The sequence below is a fragment of the Ambystoma mexicanum genome, chromosome 4q (assembly GCF_040938575.1).
Source record: "Ambystoma mexicanum isolate Mex_15411 chromosome 4q, UKY_AmexF1_1, whole genome shotgun sequence".
Lineage (NCBI taxonomy): Eukaryota > Metazoa > Chordata > Amphibia > Caudata > Ambystomatidae > Ambystoma > Ambystoma mexicanum.
Genome location: NC_090928.1, coordinates 857,814,079 through 857,837,297, shown reverse-complemented (window position 1 = coordinate 857,837,297; position 23,219 = coordinate 857,814,079). Strand labels below are relative to the sequence as shown.

General features: G+C 42.9%; 1 protein-coding gene across 2 annotated transcripts in view; it reads right to left on the bottom strand.

Moving 5' to 3' along the window:
• LOC138468025 (fibrillin-2-like) overlaps nucleotides 1–23,219 on the bottom strand; it is a 691,910-nt gene that overhangs the window by 334,040 nt on the left and 334,651 nt on the right. For both annotated transcript variants that reach the window (XM_069608420.1, XM_069608421.1), the window contains 2 exons: nucleotides 13,633–13,847; nucleotides 13,452–13,527 (listed from right to left, as the gene is read on the bottom strand). In XM_069608420.1, coding sequence (XP_069464521.1) covers nucleotides 13,452–13,527; nucleotides 13,633–13,847 — 291 coding nt within the window. The remainder of the gene's footprint in view (nucleotides 1–13,451; nucleotides 13,528–13,632; nucleotides 13,848–23,219) is intronic.

Here is a 23,219-nt window from a genome sequence, read left to right as displayed (position 1 = left end):
GAAGACATGAGAAGTGGCACTAGTTGGACACAGACACTGTCGGACTCAGAAAGGGAGGAGCGTGAGGAAAATGAGGAAGAGAGACGGAGCGAAAGACGACTCCCAAGAGAGAAAGGAATAAAATGGTCAGACACTAGCAAGTCTGCACCGATGGCATCAGAGTCAGCCACGCAGTCAAACCGACATGAAGAAGTATCACACGGTCAGAGGGGGGTGTCTTCACCGCCCTATGTAGATAGGCTCAGGACATTGCAAGGCAGATGGCGATGCAGGAATATTACCCCTGCAATAGACAGGAGAACAATGAGAGAAGAGAGAGAGTGCTATGCATCCCAATTTCCGCTACTCGAGAAAGGGGGAGTAAGACCACAATATATTCCATGGCCACACATGGATCGAGAAAATTTGAAAAACAAGCTTCCAATACTGACATCAGGAGCCGGAAAATGGATACATGAGTTATAGAAAATGACAGGAGGGAACATGTTAGCCATAGGGGATATTAAGGGTCTCCTAATCGCCTTACTTGGTGAGAGAGCAGACGATGTGTGGGCACGAGCAGGCTACCCTGGTGTAACCACAATTAATACTGTGCTTGAAAGCGCTACGAGTGCTATACCCAGACACTTCCGATATGGGAGCTATAATGACACGAAAAATGAAGGAGTCTGAGGATCTGTAAATTTATATACAGAATTTTCAAGACGCATGGGTATTCGAGACTCATGAATCTTGGACGAAATCTATACCTGTGTTCTACCATATATTGTGCCAATGGCTGCCCGAGCCGGTACAGAAACAACTCAAGGAATTGGTGGGAATTGAGGCCAAGCCTTGGGCTGAAATACAGCTAACTATCGTGCACTATTGCAGATTGCTTCAAGAAAAGAATTGCAAAAAGGAAGCTGCATGTAAGGGTGAGGACGAGAAATTGGTGCAGAAGAAATTGTCAAAATATGCTCTTAAGGGAGCCATGATAACTAGCACAGCTGAATCGAGCATGCAGCAGGTGACTAATCCACAGCAGAAAAATCAGGGCAATACAGGATTTTACCCCAGGGGAAGAGGATTTAGGGGAAGAGGATGGCAGAGCAATCAGGGAGGTTTCCAAAATAATCAAGGAGGTTTTCAAAATATGCAAAATGGTGATCAAATATATCAAACGGGCAAATGATCCGACCACCACCAGTATTTTGGTTGTGTGGAATGACAGTGCACTTAGATCGCACATGCAGAAACCAAGGCATGATGCAGAATGACCAAGGAACAGGAGCTGGCATGGCAAATCCACCTGTAGTTTTACAGCAGGGTATTGCACAGAATCACATGGTGCAACACCAAGTGCCAGGAGCACAACAATGCATGCAACCTCAGAGCATGGGGAATTTTCCACAAGGACAATCCCAACAGGCACCGTTACAACTACTGCAGACGATGAGCACAGGGCAGACCACAAACCCTGGAATGGGAAGTAACAATGGGAATGGGGGAAATCCACTAGCACACGGTGGGCTAAAATTGTATATGGACTAGGACAGCTCACTGGGAACCCTGATGTGTTCTATCCTATCAGTGACACCAGGCTCTCACAAGGAACCTAGGGTGGATGTTGTTATATGAGATAAAGAGTATTCTTTCCTAGGTGACACGGGTGCAACATGCTCATGCATACATGAAGGCAAGTTTTCCTTGTCCGGCAAGGCCATAAATACTCAGAGTTTCACAGGAGCTACAAGTCGTGTTCCCTACACAAATGCACTTAAGTCTCTGTAGGAGAATGTGAGGTGAATGTGCCTTTACTATATTCACTTCAGACCCCAGTAAACATTTTGGGTAGAGATTTAATGACGAAGTTTAACATGACAATCTAGTTCACAGAGGAGGGCATAGTATGTTCAATTCCAGGAATGCACTATTCAAATGTATGCAAGATAATCAGAGCATACGCGGGACACACAGCCATGAGGGCTATACCATTAGAGCCAGAAATATTCGCATATGGTATGCGTGTGCTTATGGCAGGTTTGCCAGGCCTTGCAGAAAGAATCATGAGAACCCCTGATGAATTCCTATTCAGGCCAAGAATACTGATGCACAATCCCTTGATGATACACACAGCTGCAGTACAAGGGAGAATGGCCTTGATTGACGGTTATGATGACGAGGGCCGACAATGGTGCGCAGTGATTGCCATTGAAGAAGGATATCGATTGACCGATGTCACCAATGACAATCTGTTTGAAGAACAAGCAGATATGTGAGAGACAATGAGTGAGTCTCACCTTTTGGGTAAAAATGATCAAAAGAGAAGTACCTCAGAGAATGATGTTGACACAAAACCGTCCAGAATATTTTGATGACAACATGGCCAGGTGCCTGTCTCATTGTGGACCACAGGCCCCTATGACGTAGGCCTTTTGAAGGGGGCTGGAGGGGGAAGTGAAGATTAAATTGAAACCAGGAGCAATCCTCCTAAGAGCATGACAATATCCCATGTCCAGAGAGGCAGATGAAAGGATTTTTAAGACAATTTCGGCTATGATGGAGCAGGGCATCTTAGTGATGTCAGAGTCGTCATGCAATACTTCGGTTTATCCGATCAAGAAATCAAAAGGGGCTCTTGGAGGCTAATCCAGGATTTACGCCCAATAAATGATATTGTTGAGGCCGAGTTCCCTTTAGTCCCTAACCCAGCTACAATTTTATGTAATATACCCGTTTAGGCAAAATATTTCACAGTGATTGACTTGAAAAATGCATTTTTCTCAATCCCGTTGCACCATGACTCACAAGATCTGATGTCATTCACATTCAGACAGATGCGTCTGAAAAGCACAAGACTACCCCAGAGTCCTGCCGATGGACCAAAGCAATATTGCACTAAAAAGTGTCGTCCTGCAATACGTAGATGACATCTTAATTTGCAGCACAACAGAAGAGCAATGCAGGTACGATTCTGTTAAGCTATTGACTATACTGGCTGAGAAAGGTTATAAGGTTGACAAGGAAAAGTTACAATATTGTCAACAAGAAGTGCTGTACATATGCCAGAAATCTCACATGAAGGAAAGAGAATGACCCCAGAAAGGGCTGAAGCCATACTGAACACGGCTAAACCACACATGATAAAACAGATGCAGAGCTTTCTAGGCCTATGCAACTACGTTAGGGCATGGGTTTTCGACTATAGCTCTTACACTAAGCCTTTTCTTCAGGCCCTAAAGAAGGCCCAAGTGACGAAAGAAAAGATTGAATGGTCTGAGACCATGGAGAAAGGATTTGCTGTACTCAAAATAGCTATTTGCACAGCACCAGTTCTAGGGATCCCCAATTATGCAGAGGAATTTTACCTGTTTTCACACACGAATGGCAGCGTTATGACGGTAGTGCTCACACAGAGAACCACACTGGGGTAAAAGCCCCAGGCATACTACAGTGGGAATTTGGACCCAGTAATGAGAGGTCATTTTCCTTCCGAAAAAAGTTTAGCTGCTGCAGCATTCACCGTAGAGAAGGCTACAACCATTGTGATGGGATGCTCCATGACATTGTACGTCAAGCACTCACTATTTGCCATTCTAGAGAAACCAAAGGGCACATTGATATCTCAGAGAGCTTCTGCTTATGAAGTAATCATATCAAATACATCGATTAAGAAATTCAGATGCAAGATAGTGAACCCAGCTATGTTTATAGCAGAGCCAGTCACTGAAGGAGAGCCAATACATGACTGTGCAAATTACGAAGAATTCTATGATGAAATCTCCAGGGTGAAAGAAAATGCCTTGGCAGAAGGAGAGATTGTTTTCATTGACGGGTCTTCGAGGATCGATCAAAGTGATGGAAAAAGATATAGAGGCGTTGCTGTGGTAAAACACACAGCAAATGGAGAATTTTGAGTACTTATTAGTGCATGAATACCATCTCATTATTCAGCACAGGCTGCAGAATTATTGGCGTTGATACTCGCCATTGAGAATCACGCAGACCAGGAAGTAACGGTGTACAGTGACTCCGCCTATGTGACATCAACAGTGTACGCAGGCTTAGCACGCTGGAAAAGGAGGGGCTACCTCTGAGCAGACAGCACACCACTGCAGCACGCAGCCTTATTGGACAGGCTGATCAAGGCACTACAGCTCCCAGTGGGCATAGTGGTTGTGAAATGAGCTGCCCACACGAAGGGGACAGATTTTATTTCATGCTGAAATCAAGCAGCAGAAACGGAAGCCAAGCGTATGGCATCCAAAAGTGAAACGATCATGGAAGTGGAAATTATCCATTGCAACGAGTGAATGATGGTTACACAAACTGCACCTGAAAGTTACAGTAATTTGGGGCAAACACAGCTAATGGAACTCCAAGGGGAGGCACCACAGGAAGAAAAGAACCTTTGGAAACGTCAAGGGTGTTCTTTAAACCCCTCTGACAGCGTGTGGCGACAAGACAGCACTGGTAAACCAGTAATGCCTGCAGCCCTATTAAAAATAGCCCTGGAGCAGTTACATTATCCGGCGCACATGACAAAAGAAAATGTAGCAGCGACACTCGCAGAAGACTGATTCATAACGAATTTAGCTGAGCATGTTGCATTCTTTATAGTGAACTGTGTCATCTGCCAGCAATTCACAACTGGGCATACATTAAAAGTAATGAGAGGAGTCATCCCTTTTCAGCACTTGCATGTCGATTACGTCGACATGATTCAAGTATGTAACAGGTACAGATACCTAATTGTTGTGGTGTGTCCATTCTCTAGATGGATTGAGGCAGGTCCATGTGCACACCTAGACTCTAACTGTGCAGCATATTTTTTTAGTGAGAGAGGTGTTCCCCCGGTGAGGGGTGTGCGAGGTCATGAGCTCAGATAATGGCCCTCACTTTGTTAATGCAACATTCAAACAGATTAGCTTGCTGCTTGGTATAAAGAACAAGTACTCATCGCATATCATCTGCAAGGTAATGGAATCTGTTAGAAGCTCAACGGCTTGTTAAAGGAAAGGATACTGTCATTAACAATCAGAACTGCATTATTTATTGGTGCACAAAGCGTTCCAATTCCAGTGCACCCACCTAATGATGCAAGCATGAAACCCACAAAAGCACCCAGACCTTACATAGTCATACCAGTCCCTAGAAGATCTGATGGTGGAGTGAATGAACTTGAAATGGATGTGATTAGCAATGATACACACACACTTGTGGTAACAAACAGAAAAGCCGGAGACAGGGTTGGCAAAGAATGAATAAAGAAAGGTTACTGACAACCACACTCATACAAACACTGAATGCACACAAAACAGGCCTAATGTCAATGGGCCTCATTACGACCCAGGCGTTAAGGGTTAACGCCGTCGTTAACCCTTAACGCCTATTCTGATTTTAACGGCTGCTTTTAGCAGCCGTTAAAATCCATGGCGCTAACCTGCCATGATGCTAATTACGCCACCGTAATTTATGGTGGCGTAATTAGCGCCTTCCCCACTCCCATTATGCCCTATGGGGCAAAAATGGGAATGGGGAAGGGAAAATGGGAAATGGGGATTTACCGCCCCACTCACCTTGGAATGGGGCGGTAAATCCGCCATCCACCATGGTGTAAACGTAGTTTACACCATGGTGGTAATGTTGGCGCAATTAGCGCCTGGGTCGTAATGACCCCCAATGACTGCAGAACCGCAAGCCATAACAGTAGAAAAGAAGATACTGCTTGTCATAAGACAGACATTGTGGAAAGACAAGAGGAATCGGAAAAGGAACCAACAGAAATGATAATGATAAACACCCCTGAGACAACACTGATGGAGATAAAGACAAACTCAAGGAAGATCTAACAAGCACAACTAATAGTAGACGCAGTATGTCAGTCATTAGCCAGAGAAAGAAAAAGACTAGAGGAATTGAAGAATAAAACCCCAGAGACAGTAGTAATAAACATATATGTTCCAACACAGGGGGCAAGTACCGGTTCCATAGTACAACCATATATTAGACCAATGCCAGAATGGACACAAACATTTCTAGCCTGACAGGAAAAGATGTATGAAGAGAGGGAAAGAGCTGCAGATTCTTATCCACTCAAATGGTGCAGATGAGGAAGCCTGCACCATGGACCAGGATACCTGAGACTCCTCCAGCAAGAAAGAGCCATACAGATACATTTAGGGATGTAGTCATAGCAAATTACAGGAGAACAATGAGAATAAAGAGAAGCATGCACAGAGATGACAACGAACTAAACGATTACCTGGACAGCACAGCACATTTGGGAAACAACATTTGTTACCAGCATATGAAAGAAGTTGAAAGACGAAATTCAGAAGGGGAATGCTTTGTTTGTGCACTCTTACCATACAGCATGGAGAAATCCAAGATCTTTGTAGCTGTAGAAATCGATGTCCAGACAGCACATTGTCACACGTAGCAATGTGCAAGCCCAGAGGCCAGTTCATGGGTAGTGATGCCTCATTAATATGGGCAACTGAAATAGCCTATCCCGCCGAAGATGATTATGTTCGAGACAAGAAACAGAGCGCGTACTAGAAATCATGTGATTAGGTACGAGAAGCCTGGAGTTAAAGGAGCAGGAATAAGATGGGAAGTGAACCCGAGAGTAAATGTCCAAGGAAAAACTCCAGAGGAAGCTTGAAAGTGGACGAATAGAGCCCAAATGCAGATTTCGGGAACAGTGTTTTCACCAGATGGGTGGGAAAAAGGAGTGGTGATTTGTAGAACCTGAGTGATCACTGGACACTACAAAGAAACGGATGACATCATGCAGAATGGCTGCAAGCCATTGTGGCCAAAACTTGCAAAACTATTGACATGGGTCGAAGACAGAGGAGGACCCTTGCAGATAGTGCCACTAGAAAGCCCAAAATTCTGCTTCAGGAATAATGGCACTTGCAAAACTATTGACATGGGTCGAAGACAGGGGAGGATCCTTGCAGAAAGTGCCACTAGAAAGCCCAAAATTCTGCTTCAGGAATAATGGCACTAGAAAGATGGGAGAGAATAAGAACTGTGGACGGGTTTTTGACGCTCCAGGAATGGTGCATGGAACTGCAGTAATTATGGATCATTATTGGGCATGCAGATCCAAGGCATACATCACACTGCCAAGAGACTGGGGAGGTATATGCACAATAGTGAATGTCCACGTTCCAGCATTAGTGATCCCAAAAAGTGACCTGAATATTGACAGTTTCCCGAAACCAGATGGTCACCTGAGGAAGAAGAGATCTGTGGTACTGATAACTCGGATGAAGAGAGAGAATTACTTCTCTGCTAAATCGGAATAAGCCTTTCATGCAATCCCATATGAACACAGGCTGTTCAGCCTCAACTCATCAGTGTTCACAACAATTTTTATGCCAAGAATCCAAATTGGAGTAAATTCTAAATGGTTGCAGATAATCAGATGGGAGTTACTGCAGACAATCAGCACAACCATAAACGGATTCAATGCAATCAAGGAAGAGCTGAGAGCCATCCGACTGATGACTCTTCAGAAAAGATATGTCCTTGACATGATCAAAGCCATGGATGGAGGAGTCTTTGTGAAGACCAGTATTCACGCACCAAAAGGAACAAAGTTTCTCTATCTCAGGAAGCACAGAAATTATGTGGGAAGATGGGTTTACTGTAGCCCAAATGGACAATGTCAGCTACTGACATGGAATAAAGACGAACATGTAAGGACAGCAGGAAGCCTGAAAGGAGTAATAAAAATATGGACTCCAAAGAGACACTTCTTCAAACCATCATGTACAGACCCCGAAGATGAAGAAGGAATGAACCCAGGCGATGGAGTGAAGATAAATACAGAAGAATCAAGTAAGTTGAATCCAAAGATGGAGGTGAAAGTGGTCGATGAATCGCCCAGAGGAGGGAGTGGAGAGGAGGTCCCAAATAAAGCCTGCACTCCAGTCGCCCTTTTTGAAGTACCAGGAACGTTCACACCAAAATATGTGACGTATGATGAGCAGATAAATAAGTAGAGAGCCACAGTAGGGCTCTGCCCAGTACTTAACAGATGAGCAACACCTATTGAAGTACCGATATCAAGAAACCATGGACAGTAAGGTATCCATTAAGCAAACCTTACCAGCAAATGAGACAAAATGAAGTTTGCCTAAATACAGTCCCGGAAGAAACCTAAAAGGTCTTAATGGAAAATGAATGGTGACGTCACGAGGACCCGGACTGACATACAAGTAGAAGAAATGACAACCACGAGAATGACACCCAGAGACGAAATGCCATGAATAAGGATATCGTGAACCTAAAAGTTGAGAACGATGTTGAAATACAAAGAAGCTTAAGCTGTAAACAGGATGAAGATATTCAACCAGCTAACACCTGAACCGCAAGAAAGGTAAGAAAACGATGTGGCTTGCAATGCTAAGTAGAAGAATAGTGTGGAAAGCGCCATTATACATAATCTACCTCAAAACGAAGCACAGTATTATAAGTGAAACTCCACTTTGCAAGCGAAGCAGAATCAACCCAGATTACTAAAGGCTGAATGAGCAGAGATTCATATTCTAGCAAAACGGGAAGAGACGGCTGAATCGAAACTCAGCAGATGAAACTCGTGCCAGAAGAGCCAAGGTCATACCAATAGAAGGAACAAACAGTAGCTACATATAATTGAAACTTAAGAACAGAATATCCTGTATCTGAAAGGTCAAGATAAGGAGGCGTAGGCAGGTGGCAAGCTGAATAAGAATCAAATGCACATATTGAGAGAAACTAGACAAATTCACTGTGTGGGAAGCACGTGACCATCCGAGCGAGGAGAAGCATGAGTTCACACCTACGCTTGGCATCCGCCCAGGCAGAAATTTCAGAAGTTTCCCAGAAAGAAGATGCAGATTCGAGGCCAACCACAGTAACATAATTGACACATAGTTGTTGAAGTGATGATTGATTGTAACCTTAATTGGAGAAAGGTTGGGTTACTAGGGGGCAAAGTGGAAATGTATGCATGGGGTTGGTGCCAACCCTATCACAGTGGACCAAATAATCTAGGGTCCTATAGTTAGTAGAACCAATGGGATGTCGTACTTTTTGTGACGTCTACAGTAGTCATCTTTGAAGGAAGGGCTTAGACACCCACCTGACAATTTTTACCCAATCCCCTCACTCCATTACCATATACAGATATAGTACCTATATTAAAGTTAACTTTTCCTAACCAGTAGAATTGCATATTACCTTTTGAGTGTTATACGTCAATTATGACGAGTTTTTGGTATAAATGCTATGATTTTTATGAAGCTCATTGGAATTGAAGTGAGAAGGACGATCGCATCACTGCTGATTTCCATGGCTCCTCGTTTTTTGTACTTGTCATTAAACGGACTCCCTTTGCCAAACCATTGAGTTGTCCTTATTGATTGGTGTTGGAGTAATACATTTGCACCCCCATCCATCTCAAGGGTGCAGCCATCTCGTCTTAAAGTACTTTCAGAGCAAACCTCAGCTCTATGGGCTGGCTGGAGGTCTCCGGAGTACACTGGTCTACGGTAATTAGTTAGTTGATTCAATTATTTTGGCTCTGTAAAGTTAAGTCTGGCTATGCAACAATTTATATGAGCGTGCAACAGATTTGTATTTATTTATTTATTTCATTTGGTATACATGTCCAGGACCTGGAGGTATCACAGCACTAGATTACATACATAGTAAAGCATAGGTAATAACAGTACACAGTATCGGTATTTGACATTCGCAGTTGTTTCAGAGGGAATCATGCATATTTTTTAAATAGAGAGTCTTTGATTTGTTTGTAGACCGCAATTCGTTTCTGATTGAGGGTGAAAGTGTGTTCCATAATGTGGGAGATATTATGGTGAAGCAGGAGCCCCCTGATCGTTTTCTAGTGAATCTAGGGGTAGTAAGTGAGATGGAGGAGGTGGAGCGTAGGGTTCTCAAATTGGGTTTTGTGGAGATGCAGTGGGTGAGATGGGGGCAGTGTTGTAGAGGCAGCGGTGAGTGGTGGATAGTATTTTGAATTCAATGCAGGCTTTGACGGCAAGCCAATGGGCGTCGCATCTGATTTGGGATATGTGCTCTGAACGTTTGAGGCCCCAAACTGCTCTAAGGGCATTGTTCTGTGTTAGTTGTAGTTTTCTGAGATTTTTGGTTGAGTTCCCTGCAGGGATGGCATTGCAGTAGTCAAGTTTTCTGCAGATGGGTGCTCTGGCTAGTGTGAGGCAGTTGCTTGGGGTGAGAAATGTTCTAGAGAGATTGAGGAGTTTAGTAGAATGTGCTGCGTAAGAAGCCACAGCCTTCACACAAATATTCGGATTGACTTCAGCCTCTAGGTAGACTCTGTGTTTTGACACGAGCAGAGACAAGGATACTGTTCCCGTTGATGATGAAGGAGGAGCAGGCAGGGTCAAGGTGTTTGAGATGGTGAGGGGAGCCAACAATGAGTAACTCAGTTTTGTCATCATTTACGCAGAGGTGGTGGTTAGCCATCCAGGCCTGAATGATGTTGTAGATGTGGTAGAGGTTGGCGCAGTCATGCTCCTATGAGCCTAAGAGTTTGAGGAGGTACTGGGTGTCATTCCAAATTTTGTGTAAAGGATGATGAGCTTGTCGAGGCGATCGAACAGGTCTTTGGTGTATGTTTTGTAGAGTATGGGGGAGACACAGGAGCCCTGTGGGACCGCAAAGGGCACAGGGATAGGATCTGCTGCTTCAGTGCCGGCGAAGACCCTAGAGGTTTGGTCGCTCAGGAAGGATTTGACCCCTTTGGCCGGTTCCTGGGAGAAGTTGAAGGAGGTGATGAGGCAACGAGATCGAATGCCGCTGAGAATTTAAGCAGCATGAGAATGGCGAGGTCTCCCTTCTCACCGATGTGATCAAGTTGTATCTTGCTGTCGAAGAGGGCAGATTCAGTGCTATGTCTAGGTCTAAAGCCAGATTGGTGTAGGCCGAGTGGGGAGTGGGTCTCAAGATGGGATTGGAGTTGCAGGTAGGTAGTGCGGTCCAGAATTTTCAAGAGGAAGGGGACTGTGGTGATGGGGCTGTAGTAAGTGGGTAGAGTGGGGTCGAGGGAGGCTTTATGTCAGCAGGGGTTTGACACATGCTTCTTTGATGGAGCTGGGTATGGTGCAGGTGCTGAAAGAGGCATTGATACATTTGGCGATGGTAGGGACCAGGGGCTCAGCGCAGAGATTGATGATGTGTATGAGGCAGAGGTCACCAGCACAGTTGGAAAATTTGAGGAGTTAGCTGATGATGTGCGTTTCTGCTGGGGTGACAGGGTGAATTGAAAGGGGGAAGTGGTGAGTGTGAAGAGGGAAGAGGTGGGGTGGTCAGGTTTGACTTGAGGGATCTGTGATTGCTTGAGAATGTTTTTTTCTCTTTGTTGGTGGGAAAGGGGTTCTTGCGCCAGATATGTTCTTTAGAGTGCTTGACTTTGCAGAGATTAGCCAATTCTTCGGTGAACCAGTTGTGGTGGTTATCTTTTTTCAGAGTGGTCGTTTTGAGAAGGGTGTGGAGATCCAGGTATATCTGTCTATAAAACATTTAACCTGAGTATGCAGCAAATACAAGTGGTTACACAAAATGAGTCTGCTGTGTAAAAATAGGCCTGACATTCACAACACTTGTTAAGAATATGCAACAGAAGAACGGAACTTGCTGTACAAAAGTTTAGCTCGTATGCATTAAGTAAGTCTGGCTTTGTAAAAATGTGCCTGGCTATGCAAGTTAGACTGAACATGCAAGAGATATAGCTGCCCGGGCAGCAATTATTTTGATTATGTACAGTTCAAAATGGGGTTCTATGTCATATTTTTGCATTGTGTAGGTCGCCTCACAAAAAGACTGTTTTTTTTCACCTGATTTTAGGCAGCCCCCAAAAAGCTAAAATAAGACAACCCTTTGCCCCCCCCCGTTTGCAGGATGTCTGTACAATCGGGAGGGTTTCACCCCAAACCCTCTTTCAGCTGCCCCATTCCCTAAACAAACATGCAACACACACGCACACACACACACACATAGACACACACATAAACGCTTACCTGTTCTCCATTCTCCTCTTCCTGGTCCCAACCTGCCTGTCAGCCCCTGCGTGCACTCGTGTGTGGCAGGGGCATGATAGTTTGATTTAGAAAGACCACTCTGTGCGGTCACAGAACAGTTTTTCTAAATCGATCTTTTTTTAATCGATTTAAAAAAAAAAACAATCTTTTCACTTAAGACCGAAAATGGCTAAGCAATACTAAATTTGTGTATGCAACAGAGTAAATCTGGCTATGCAACAATTAATCTGCTTGAGAAACAAATAAAACTGGCTATGAAACAATTTTGACTATGTTAAACCTGAATATTTAACAATGAATCTGACTGTGCAACAAAAAGTGTGGCTATTCCACAATTATTTGGATATGAAAAGTTTCATTTGGCTGTGTAGAAATTAATGTTAATTGTACCACAAGTAAATCTGTCTGTCCAAAATAAATCTGTCCATCTAACCATTAATCTTACTATGCAACCAATGTCTATGGAATTATTACTTTGGCAATGTCAACTAGATCTTGCTATGTAACTAATGAATGTCAGCATGCAGCAAGTCAATTGGGCTGTGTAAAGTAAATCTAGCTGTAAAATGAATATACAACAGTTACTCTCGCTATTCAAGGCCAAATTGTGTAACTAACGCAATTTTCTACACCTCAAAGTCAAAGTCACGGTGTGCCATATGAAATGGTCAACCAACAATGGGCCTTAGATCATATTGTGTTTTTGCTAATGTTTTTTTTTATCAGCAGCTGTCATTATACTAAATATGGCCTATTACTTCAGAAATTATGTATCTAGTAAAATGAATACCCGTGTTGAAACACGTTTTAGGCTTTTCAAGTTAATGAAAGAGCACCACTGTAAAAATGCACCACAAGGGGTAAAAAAAACATGCTGTCAGTCATAACATACAACACTTTTAGGCAGAGGGTTTATACCTATGATTTCCTCACCATTTCCAAATAATCACCTGACTGTTTAGTGAACTACACTTCAGATAGCAGCAGTTGGCTTTAGTTTAAACCCATTTAGGACCAGATCAGCACCAATTTTTGGGGGATAATTACCACGATTTTAATACATTTTCTGTAAATTAGGAAACCACGCGTCACATATTTATTACTCCCAGCGGTTTTAAGATCAGCAGTAATGGTTCAGCATTACAGTATTCTTCTGTAAAGGGAGTTTTTTTGGCAACGTTAATACATATCACTTACCAACAGTGTTAACCATGATACGTACATTTTAGGATGTGGCCCGCTGTGTTTATTCTTCCAATGCTAAGACTCACAACAAAAGAAATAAGACATCCAACATGCACAGTAGCACAACCTACATTTTTCAGTGTCTTGCCAAGCATGAGGAGCCTATAAACTACAAATATGGCGGAAGTGGGTATGGCATTTTACCTTTTTTGAATTCCACAGGTTTCTCATCCACAAGTACACTCAGTTCATTCTTGGTGAGTGAGCTCCTCCATTGCACCTGCACAGGGAATAATTTGACAACCTGTCAAGCACCAGATGTATGTGAAAAATACAGAGGATATAATGTTGGTGGCTGACAATGTACAATGAGGTCATCTCTTACTTTCAGAGTTCCTTGATAGAATGCTGCAAACTGCACAAAACCTGTGGTATTGGCGTATTCATTGCTGATCGGCACTCTCTCTGTTTGGCCCTGAAGAGTGAACACGTTGGATCCTTTGGCTGTGGACAGACGGACTATGACGTAGTCACCAAGACCTTTAAATAGGTACTCATTGCCATTGAAGGTTGACACGTGCAAGCTTCCATACACCTGACCTGTATGTGAGGAAGCACAGACAAGGGATGGAGGAGTCAACTCCGTTATTTTACGGGAAACTATAAAACAAACTATAAAGCACAATGTAATGTCTTAATACACTCTTGCCGAAACACGTGTCATTGAAAAGGGCCAAATAAAAGATATCCCACATACAGACTGGATTGGAATCTCTTATATCTATACATATTGGGAACACCAGAGGTTACAGTAGGAAGAAAGAAACCACTGGCGCAGATAAAGTTGTAAGCACACAACAAACTTTTCTATTTAACTAACGGAGTGGAGGAGCTCTTGGTCTCCGTGATTGCATACACCTGTGCGACACACCAAAGGACAACAGAACCAAATCACAACTTACTAAATGTACATTTTTAAGCAGATTGTGAATACCGACTAGTCGCGAAGGTACAACCCTAAGGATATGAGGAAAAAAGCTCCTCAAATCAAATTATTGTTCATTTTAACCCTTGGAACATTTATAAAGTGTTCACATTGGACAATCTGTGGGTTATTCGAACCAGTATTTCAAGTCTACTGGCAGCGAGGGTCATACATAAAGCAAAATTCCCTATGACTATCCAGGAAGATTTGGATACTTTTTGCAGAACCGTGTGTACTTACCCTCACCCAATTTCCCACGATTGCCCTGGCAGGTTTACTCAACAGGCCCCTGCATACGGCTGTTAACGTAAATAGCAAAAGCAAAGTGGGTATTATCCCCAGGAAGTGGAGAAATCCAATGTTCCTGTTATATGTGCATGTAAATGCATTACATGATTTTTTCATTGATGGACATTTTACTCTTGTTTCCTTTCTCTGAAAGAGCGAGAGGAGTTATACTAGCTTTACAGACTCCTCCCTTGAACCATACCGAGTGTTATGAGACTATATAACTGATGGCTGACACAAAATAGCATTTCATGAGAATGGCTTGCTAAAGAATTGCAAATGCAAGGTGAATCTGTGCAGCTTGGGTAGTAAATGACTTACTGATGTGCATATACTCCTTTCTAAATAAGTGACCTGTTGGTAAACAAGAGACACAGGATTCACCTTACTGTCCGACGATATGTGTCTTGCAACTCGGGGGGGCACAGGGGTACCCCCTTTGTCCAGGTCCTTTGACTGAAATCACAATTAGACGCTGAGAGCCATAAATAATCTTCACTCACACCATATGAATTAATTGTATCCTTTTGAAAGGGTAGCTTTTATAAAACAAATATGAAAACAGATGTAGGAATAGACGAATAGATAACTATCAGTATGTTATGCCTGATAGATAAATATATAAATATTAGAGTTTATAAACATTGGCATAAGGCCTTGGAAACAGGTGCCTATTGGGTATATAAATATATCACTAAAACAATGGAATAGCGCCTTGCTGTCCAGTCATTTGGTCGACAGACAAATGGTCGACGCAATTTGGTCGAAAGACAAATGGTCGAATTTTTTTTTTATTTATATATATATTTTTCAGTTTTACGTTTAGAAAAAAAAGGGTTTTTTAGCAAAAAAAGGGGGTTGGGGGGAACCCCCCCAAAAAAACCAAAAAAAAGTGAAAATACAACAAAAAAAAAAATTCGACCATTTGTCTTTCGACCAAATTGCGTCGACCATTTGTCCTGTCGACCATTTATTTTCGACCAAATGACCTGTAACTATAGCCATATGCCTATACATTAATGCTGCATGAGTTTTTTTAAAAGAGGCGACTGTGCTCCAAACCACATCAGTTTGAACACTATTCCTTGCTCCAGAGTTCATATATTTATAAAGGATATGATATGGCATTTGTAATGCGCCTATACACAAGTGTTTCAAGGCATGACGAGGCAAGGAAGGGGGAACAGAGGGAAGACAGAGACAACGATCTTACTAGGCCAAGTGACATTGAGATCTCTATAGGCAACTGTCCCGCAGGAAACCCCGGTAGCTGCAGTCTGTCACATCACACGTTATAGACACCCACAAACATACAACACAAATTAGATACACGAAATTACTTTCGCCTTGACCCTAGCTCTATTCACTAACCAGAAACTCCATTTAAGCCACCAGCCTATGTGAAAATCAGAAAACCCTCTCCTGTGGGGGTTGGCGGGCGGTGTAAAAAGGCTGCTGAACTTAAGAGAAGAATGAGAAAATATTGGAAACATAAAACATGGGATCAGTGTGAAATCCCCAACTAGGCCGCTCTGTGCAGGGACGGCTCATGAGAAATGCAGTTAAAATGGTCTCACTTACGGACTGATATGTGACAGATGGTAAGATTAAACTGCCACACTCTCTTAACTTTCAAAATGGGGGACGCGACAAAACACCTACAAAAGTGTCTCTTTGCTGCCTTTTAACCGCCTAAAAATTGCCTCCCTTGCACTAAAACCCTACCACAGGGACGTCATTTAGGGGTCACCAGGAGTTGCAACTGTCACCCCTGTGGTCTCTCTTGCTACCCCTGTGGTATCGTTGCTACCCCTAAAAAAAGTTTTAAAAAATGTGGGGGGAGGGGGCTTGTGCAAGCACCTGGGCTGTGGCCAGCACCATGTGGCTCTTTACTTCTGGAGTGGCTGGCTTTCTTGTTCAGGCTCTTAAAATAAAATGAACAGCGGTTCCACAAGCCTAACACTTTCAGCAGTGACCCTAAATAAGAAAGAATAGGAATACCAAAGAATGTGTCTTTCTGGAATTCTATACAATAATTGCTACACTCATTAAAGGTTTATTTCAGGCACACTTCAGGGGGTGAGTCACTGAATTAGTCTGTTCTTAAACACCTCAACTCAGCCTTTCAGCTTCTGAGGTCGATAAATGAGTAGCAACACAGGGTGGGTGATATTGTATGTATATTTTATTCTATATAAAGTGCTTAAGCGTAAGTGCTATGCAATAACACAACATATCATTTGGCCATGGACGTCTGCTTGCATTCACAGTAATTTGTAATATGGCTTATATACACTGATTTTACCGATACATATGGCGATCCATTCTTGTATTAAATGTATATCACATTATAGTCATATCGTAGACATATTTTTCGTAGTCTATTTAGGAACAATGCTATGTGATGCCCCTTCCTGTTTTGTCAAGGGTGAAAGGTTGCATTCCATTGCTTCCTGCGATATTGCTTCTGGGTGGTGTCAAATGACATCACTTCCTGTGATGTCAGAGGTCGAGGGTCATGTGATGTCACTTCCGCTACCCCTGGCATTTTGGTGAAATGACGTCCCTGCCCTAGCATACAGTTTTAACCACTACCAAATCACACAAACACTTGAGAAACCTTTAGATGACCCCGCAACAGATATCAGCTTGACAAAAGCAGGACACTGTTTCCCGTGAAACGCTGAGGTATACAACTAGATATGACTCAGCAAGATCCTTTCCAAGTTCAAAACATCTGAGGTGCTTAAACCCCATCCGAAAATACGTCCACTCAAAGCCCACTATTATAACTACTCGAGGAGAACGACTATCTCACAATCCCTGTACAGTGGTGCTATGAGCTCATTCCAAACAAACACAGACTTTGAAAATCGTGCGTCTTAATTTCTCAAAAATGTCACCATCCTTCTGTATGACATATTCCAGCCACTTAATGAGACTTGGAGCAGAATGGTTTTCAAGGCCCTGTGAGGCGTTGAACAAACCCTGCCTATATTAGACCATCGGAAGAGTTCAATGAGCTGGCATAATGTAGACTCCAAACTAAAGACAAGGAATTATAAGGAAAAGGGTAGAATTCCCTTATGTAGGGATCTTCCCCCTTCCACCTCTTTTCTTTCGAACACAGAAAGAAACCCACCAAATACGGCATGCAGTGGGCGAGAACCGAGTGGCGACGCCTTGCCACCTTCACCTCCGCAGTCCCTGAGATGGGAGACCAGGGGAAAACAACGCGGGCTGGACTGTGGAACGTTCACTGGAACCCCGGGCCAGCATTTATGCTGCCACACACACTTACCCCCAATGTTCTCCTTTCTTCCAACAAGCTGGCTTCTACCAGGCGGGCCAGACCGTTGGTCCTCTTCCCATGGGGGTTGAGGGGCCCCACTGAAACATATCTAATGTACCTCACAAAACCCTGTAATCCCCCTGCTGGTGGGCCATACCATTGTCCACTATTTTGTGAATGCCACACAGAGATAGGACTGAGAAAGAAAGGACAACTCGGTACTCATTACCACAATCCTTAAAGTGGAGACACCTATTACACTGTGGCCCTGGGAGGCATTGAACACGCCCTCCCTATATTAGACCATTGGAACAGTTTAATGAGCTGGCATAATGTAGACTCCAAACTAAATACAAGGAACTATAAAGAAAAGGGTAGAATGCCCTTATGTAGGGATCTTCCCTTTCTAACTCTTTTCTTTCAAATACAGAAAGAAACCCAGCAAATACGGTGGGCAGTGGGTTAGAACCCGACTGGCCACGCCTTGCCACCTTCACCTATACACTCTCTGAGATGGGAGGCCAGGGGAAAACAACACGGGCTGGCCTGTGGAACGTTCACTGGAACCCCAAGCCAGCCTCTACGTTGCCACACACAATATCCTCCTGATTCTCTCCTTACTTCCAACATGCTGGCTTCTACTAGGTGGGGCTATACTGTTGGTGCTCTTCCCATTGGGGTGGGGAGGCCCCACTGAAAAATATCTAATGTACCTCACAAAACCTTGTAATCCCCCTGCTAATGGGCCATACGATTGTCCACTATTTCAGAATGCCTCACAGAGATAGGACTAAGAAAGAAAGCAAATCTCATTACTCATTACCACAATAATTAAATGGGAGACACCTATTACACTGTGTAGTTATGGTTATGTTGCTCAACCATAGGAAGAGCACTTTTTGGGTGGCTTATAACTTTGCCCCCCCCGGATGAATCCCTACCAAACTTTGCATAAAAAGTATATGGCGCCATTGGATTGATTCCACAAAGTTTGGTGAGGTTTCATCCGGGGCGGGGGGCAATTTTATAGGGGAGTTCCCAAAATGTGTGGTTTTCCTCATAGATACAATGGAAACAAGATTTTGCTCACGCCTTGTCCCGAAAGCTTGCTTTTGTAAATTTGGTGTAAATCTGTGGAGTAGTTTTCTTTTAAACAGCCAAAAATTAGTGGTATCTGGATTTCGTCCACAGACTCACTTCCCTATTCGCTCTGCGGACAGACTCCTGATTGGTCCAAGGACCGTCGTGAGGGCCCCGGACATCAGACATGCCCGCTGATTGGATGGTGAAAAGCGTGAGGTGCGTCATATTTTTGGAAATGACCGCCATGTTGGATCCTTGGACAGTGGCTGGTGTCCGTGGGGAAAAAGTCTGGAAACACATTTTGGGTTATTTGATGGCCGAAAGAGGCAGTGGAAAGGGTGGGGGAGTGGAATAAAGATGAGATGGAGCCGTTTTTCTAGTTGAAAAAGGAGGGCCTAGGTGCTGCCTGCTCCACGGACTCTTCAGTGGTCCGCAGACAGCGCTGTGAACGAGCAGCTTGGAAAACACATTTGAGGTCATTTGAGGGCTGAAAGAGGGCATTGAAAGGGTAGGGGAATGGAATGAAGATGATATGGAGCTGTATTTATGTGTGAAAATAGGATCTGCAGGTGTCGTTCAGTCCACGGTCAGTTTCGGAGTCCACGGAAATCAATTGAAAGACTGGGGGTTCAGGGTGAGTTTTTGTTATTTGCAGGTGTATTCCCCCAAAGATCTGCCCATGGGCCACAACTATTATAATAAAATGTGTATAGTAATTATAGGTACGGTAGGGGGAGTAGAAAGGATCTGGTATTTATGATTGTAGTACAATCGAGGATAGTGCTTATGGAATATGTATTTGTTTACAGTTGGTACGGTTACTTAGCTGTATAAAGTTGTAAAGCTGAAATTTGTTAACCAGGATAGTTGAAAAGGCTTAAAAGCATACCATTTTACATATACGTTTACTTTGTATTACCCTCATAAACATTTCATTCTATGTACTATGTTTGGTACAACATTAGTGTGTGGTACACTGTTGTTGTATTGACTTCCAAAATCATTGGGTCATTGGAAAAGAAAATCAATAGAGGATTTTTAAAAAAACACTACAATTATGTCAGTGTAAGTGTGATAGTATGTGTGTTTTAAGTGTGTTGGTATTAAGGGAATGTTTAAAGTAGTTAGATACCTGTTGGCATATTCTAACTACATTATACTTTACAAAAGGTTTTGTAGTAACAAAAATTGGAATGGCGTGTTTCAAGTGTATTGCAATGAAGGGTATTTTTTTAGTAGTTAGATACCTGTTGGCGTATTCTAACTGTTTATTGTGCTACAGTTTAGTCAGTACATTTGGATTGAATGAACATTAAGTAGGCATTTGTTAGATTTGCTGGTAAACTATGTTTTGGAGCAACGGCAGTGTCGGTACATTCAAACCAACCACTTTGTTTTTTGACATATGCCGTGTAATGAATCAGAGGCAAACATGGAGATGTCCAAACCTTTTTAGTCCAGAAATGGAAGAATCGAGGCAGCTTGTCAATAAAGTTGTATCTGCTTTTTTATATGCTGCAGGAATGTCATCTTTTGAGAATGGCAATACAAGGTCTGATGATGTGAATTCTTTTGTGAAGATGGAGTTCATTTTACAGATGTTGGAAATGTGATTTTTCTTTACAATGTTAGGAATGTATTAAAAAAGTTCCTGTAAGAAAATTGTAATTTGAGTGACAGCGATGTCCGTTGACACTGAGGTAGTCCGCTGATGGCACATGCCACATCCAGATCTTTCAAGAATGCCTGGCATGGGAAGGGGAATATGGGGATTAGCCAATGAGGTGTTCTGGTTTTGGTTTACAGGAAGAGAGGGTAGTAGGTGTTTTAATTCTTGTGTGTAGGGAAGATGGATGTGGCTATTATTAGGAAAAAGCTCACTGTGTGGATGTTGGGAGATTGTTGGATGAATAATTTGAAAAGGTACACTGAGTTGTGTGACATCTCTGGTACTGTTGGTTTGGAGGGAGTAGAGGTTCAGTGGTACAGTGTCTGGGCTCAACTAGGTGAGTTTATTATCATTTTGTAAGACTATGGCTCACTTTGAATGGCCAGATAATATTGTTGTTCATTGTGGAGGAAATAGTTTGGGCTACGTTACTCCATTATATTTGCAGGTTGCATTAAATTATATGTTCGAAGGATTAATGGAACTATTTCCACGTGGAAAAATAATGTTTTCACAAATACATCCAAGTTAAGTATGGATGCGCCCACGTGTGTTTTGTGCACAACTTGTAAAAGGTAGGCACCTTGTAAATAAAGGTGTATGTTTTTCTTTGAATGGTGTAGGCATGGTATCTTTTGCAAATGAAAACATCAAGTTGGATGGTACAAACAATTTTCGAACTGATGGGGTGAATTCTACTGATTTTGGGAATCAGATGTTTCTTGTAAATATTCAAAATGCACTGAGAACGTTTATGTGAAAAATACAGTACAGTGCATATGAAAACATTTGTAAGTAGTTCTAGGACATAAAAATCGGAAAAGCAAAAAACAATCAAAATTGAAAGAAAAAAACATCTCTTTTAAGAGCCACCTTGTACAATAAATTGTTTAAATTAGGTGTGAACCTCCCCACCCCTTCAACTGGACAATCTGTCTGCGCACACGGCGGTAGTCCACGGATGGCACATGCCACATCCTGGTGTTTTGAGAATGCCTGGCATGGAAAGTGGACTGCGAAGACTGAGGACAGTCGTGGAGGTCAGCGGACATCGGAGGATCAGCCTATCAGGTTTCTTGTGTGTGGTGTACCCGAAGAGAGGATAGCAGGATTTTTGAAAATGTCTATGGCTGTTGGATCTTGGACTCCATGACTCTTGGACTCTGGATCCATTGGCTGAAGGTCTATGGTGAGCATTGTGGATTAGGTGAAAATCTTGGATTCCATGAATTTGAAGTGTCATTTTATGGAGTGCAAGGGATGAAGTGGGTGGATGTGCTCCTGTTTACTGAGAATACTGTTCACTTAAAACATTCAAACATCATGGTTCTTCATTTCTTCATTGTGGAGGGAACAATTTGGGGTATGTAACTGGAATTTCATTGCAATTTGCAAAGAAGGAGACATTTGGAAAGTTGATGGAAAGGTTTCCAAATTCCCCAAAAAGAATTTCTCAGATTTCTCAGAGACAAATGTGGATGAGCTCAAATTTATTTTGTCTGCAAATGGAAAAAGCAAGGTGCAACATGAATAAAAAAAAGTGTGTGCGATTTTTTGTGAGATGTTTGCATAACATCTTTTCATAATGAGAACATTACATTTGACATTGTCAACATTCTTTAGAGTGATGGAGTGCATCTAACTGATGTGGGTAACCAGATTTTTCTGGAAAACATTAAAAATTAATTGAAGCAGTTTTTGGGAAAACATGATCATTTCTTTGTGTAGAATCTTTGGTAGAGAATATAAAACAAAATAATCATACAAAATTTAAAAGGTTATTTTAAGAGCCACAATTGTCGCATGAAAAACAATTAAAATGATAACCGTGCTGTCCATAGACTATGCAGTCTGCAAAGGGACCTGTGACTTTTTTTTATCACTTCTATGTTTTAACTGAGAAAGGTGGCTCCTACAGGAGCAGTTTATTTGTGTATTTTTGGTTTTGTATTATTTGTGTGGCTTTTTGCATTATTTTCCATGAGAGGCAAGGTAAGCTAGGGGAGGGAAGAGAGGGAAGGGGCACCAACCACCGAGATGAAGGGGCAGGTGGACAGAGGAAGATGTTTGGTGGGCCTTAATCGTTAGGTGGCACTTTTGCTTGTGCTCTTTGACCACAGCCTCGAAAGCACACCGAAACTGCCCCCTACAGATCGGTGCTTCACAGTACAAACATAGCACTGTGACCCTCAAAAGGTAGGGGTCAACATCATTCTGTATGGTCTGTGTGGCTGCCTCTGGGATCCTCTGACCCAAAGGAGTATCCTTTGTGGTACCAGGAGCAGTTGAAGAAGATGGGCTAGAGGGTGTCAACCTACTTTTCCCTGCGAAAGGTACTGCCTTCCTCAGAGCACCCGGGTGGTTGGACTTGGTGTGGCGCCACATGGAGGTGGTGCAGTAGGAATACAGCCCCAGTTTTATGCGACTGAGTACAACTTTACACTCAGTGCATCGAACCTTGGCTATACAAGCCTTTTCCACATTTCCAATGGTGGTGAACAATCACCACACTCAGGACTCACTCCAGGTACTGGAGATAAGGACTTCCTCCAGCTCCTCTTGATCCTCATCATCTGTATCACTGTGCCTGTTCCCCTGTCCGGGCCCTCCAGGTTGTTCAGGTGGTGGTGGTGGTTGGTGGGTGGCTGGGAAGAA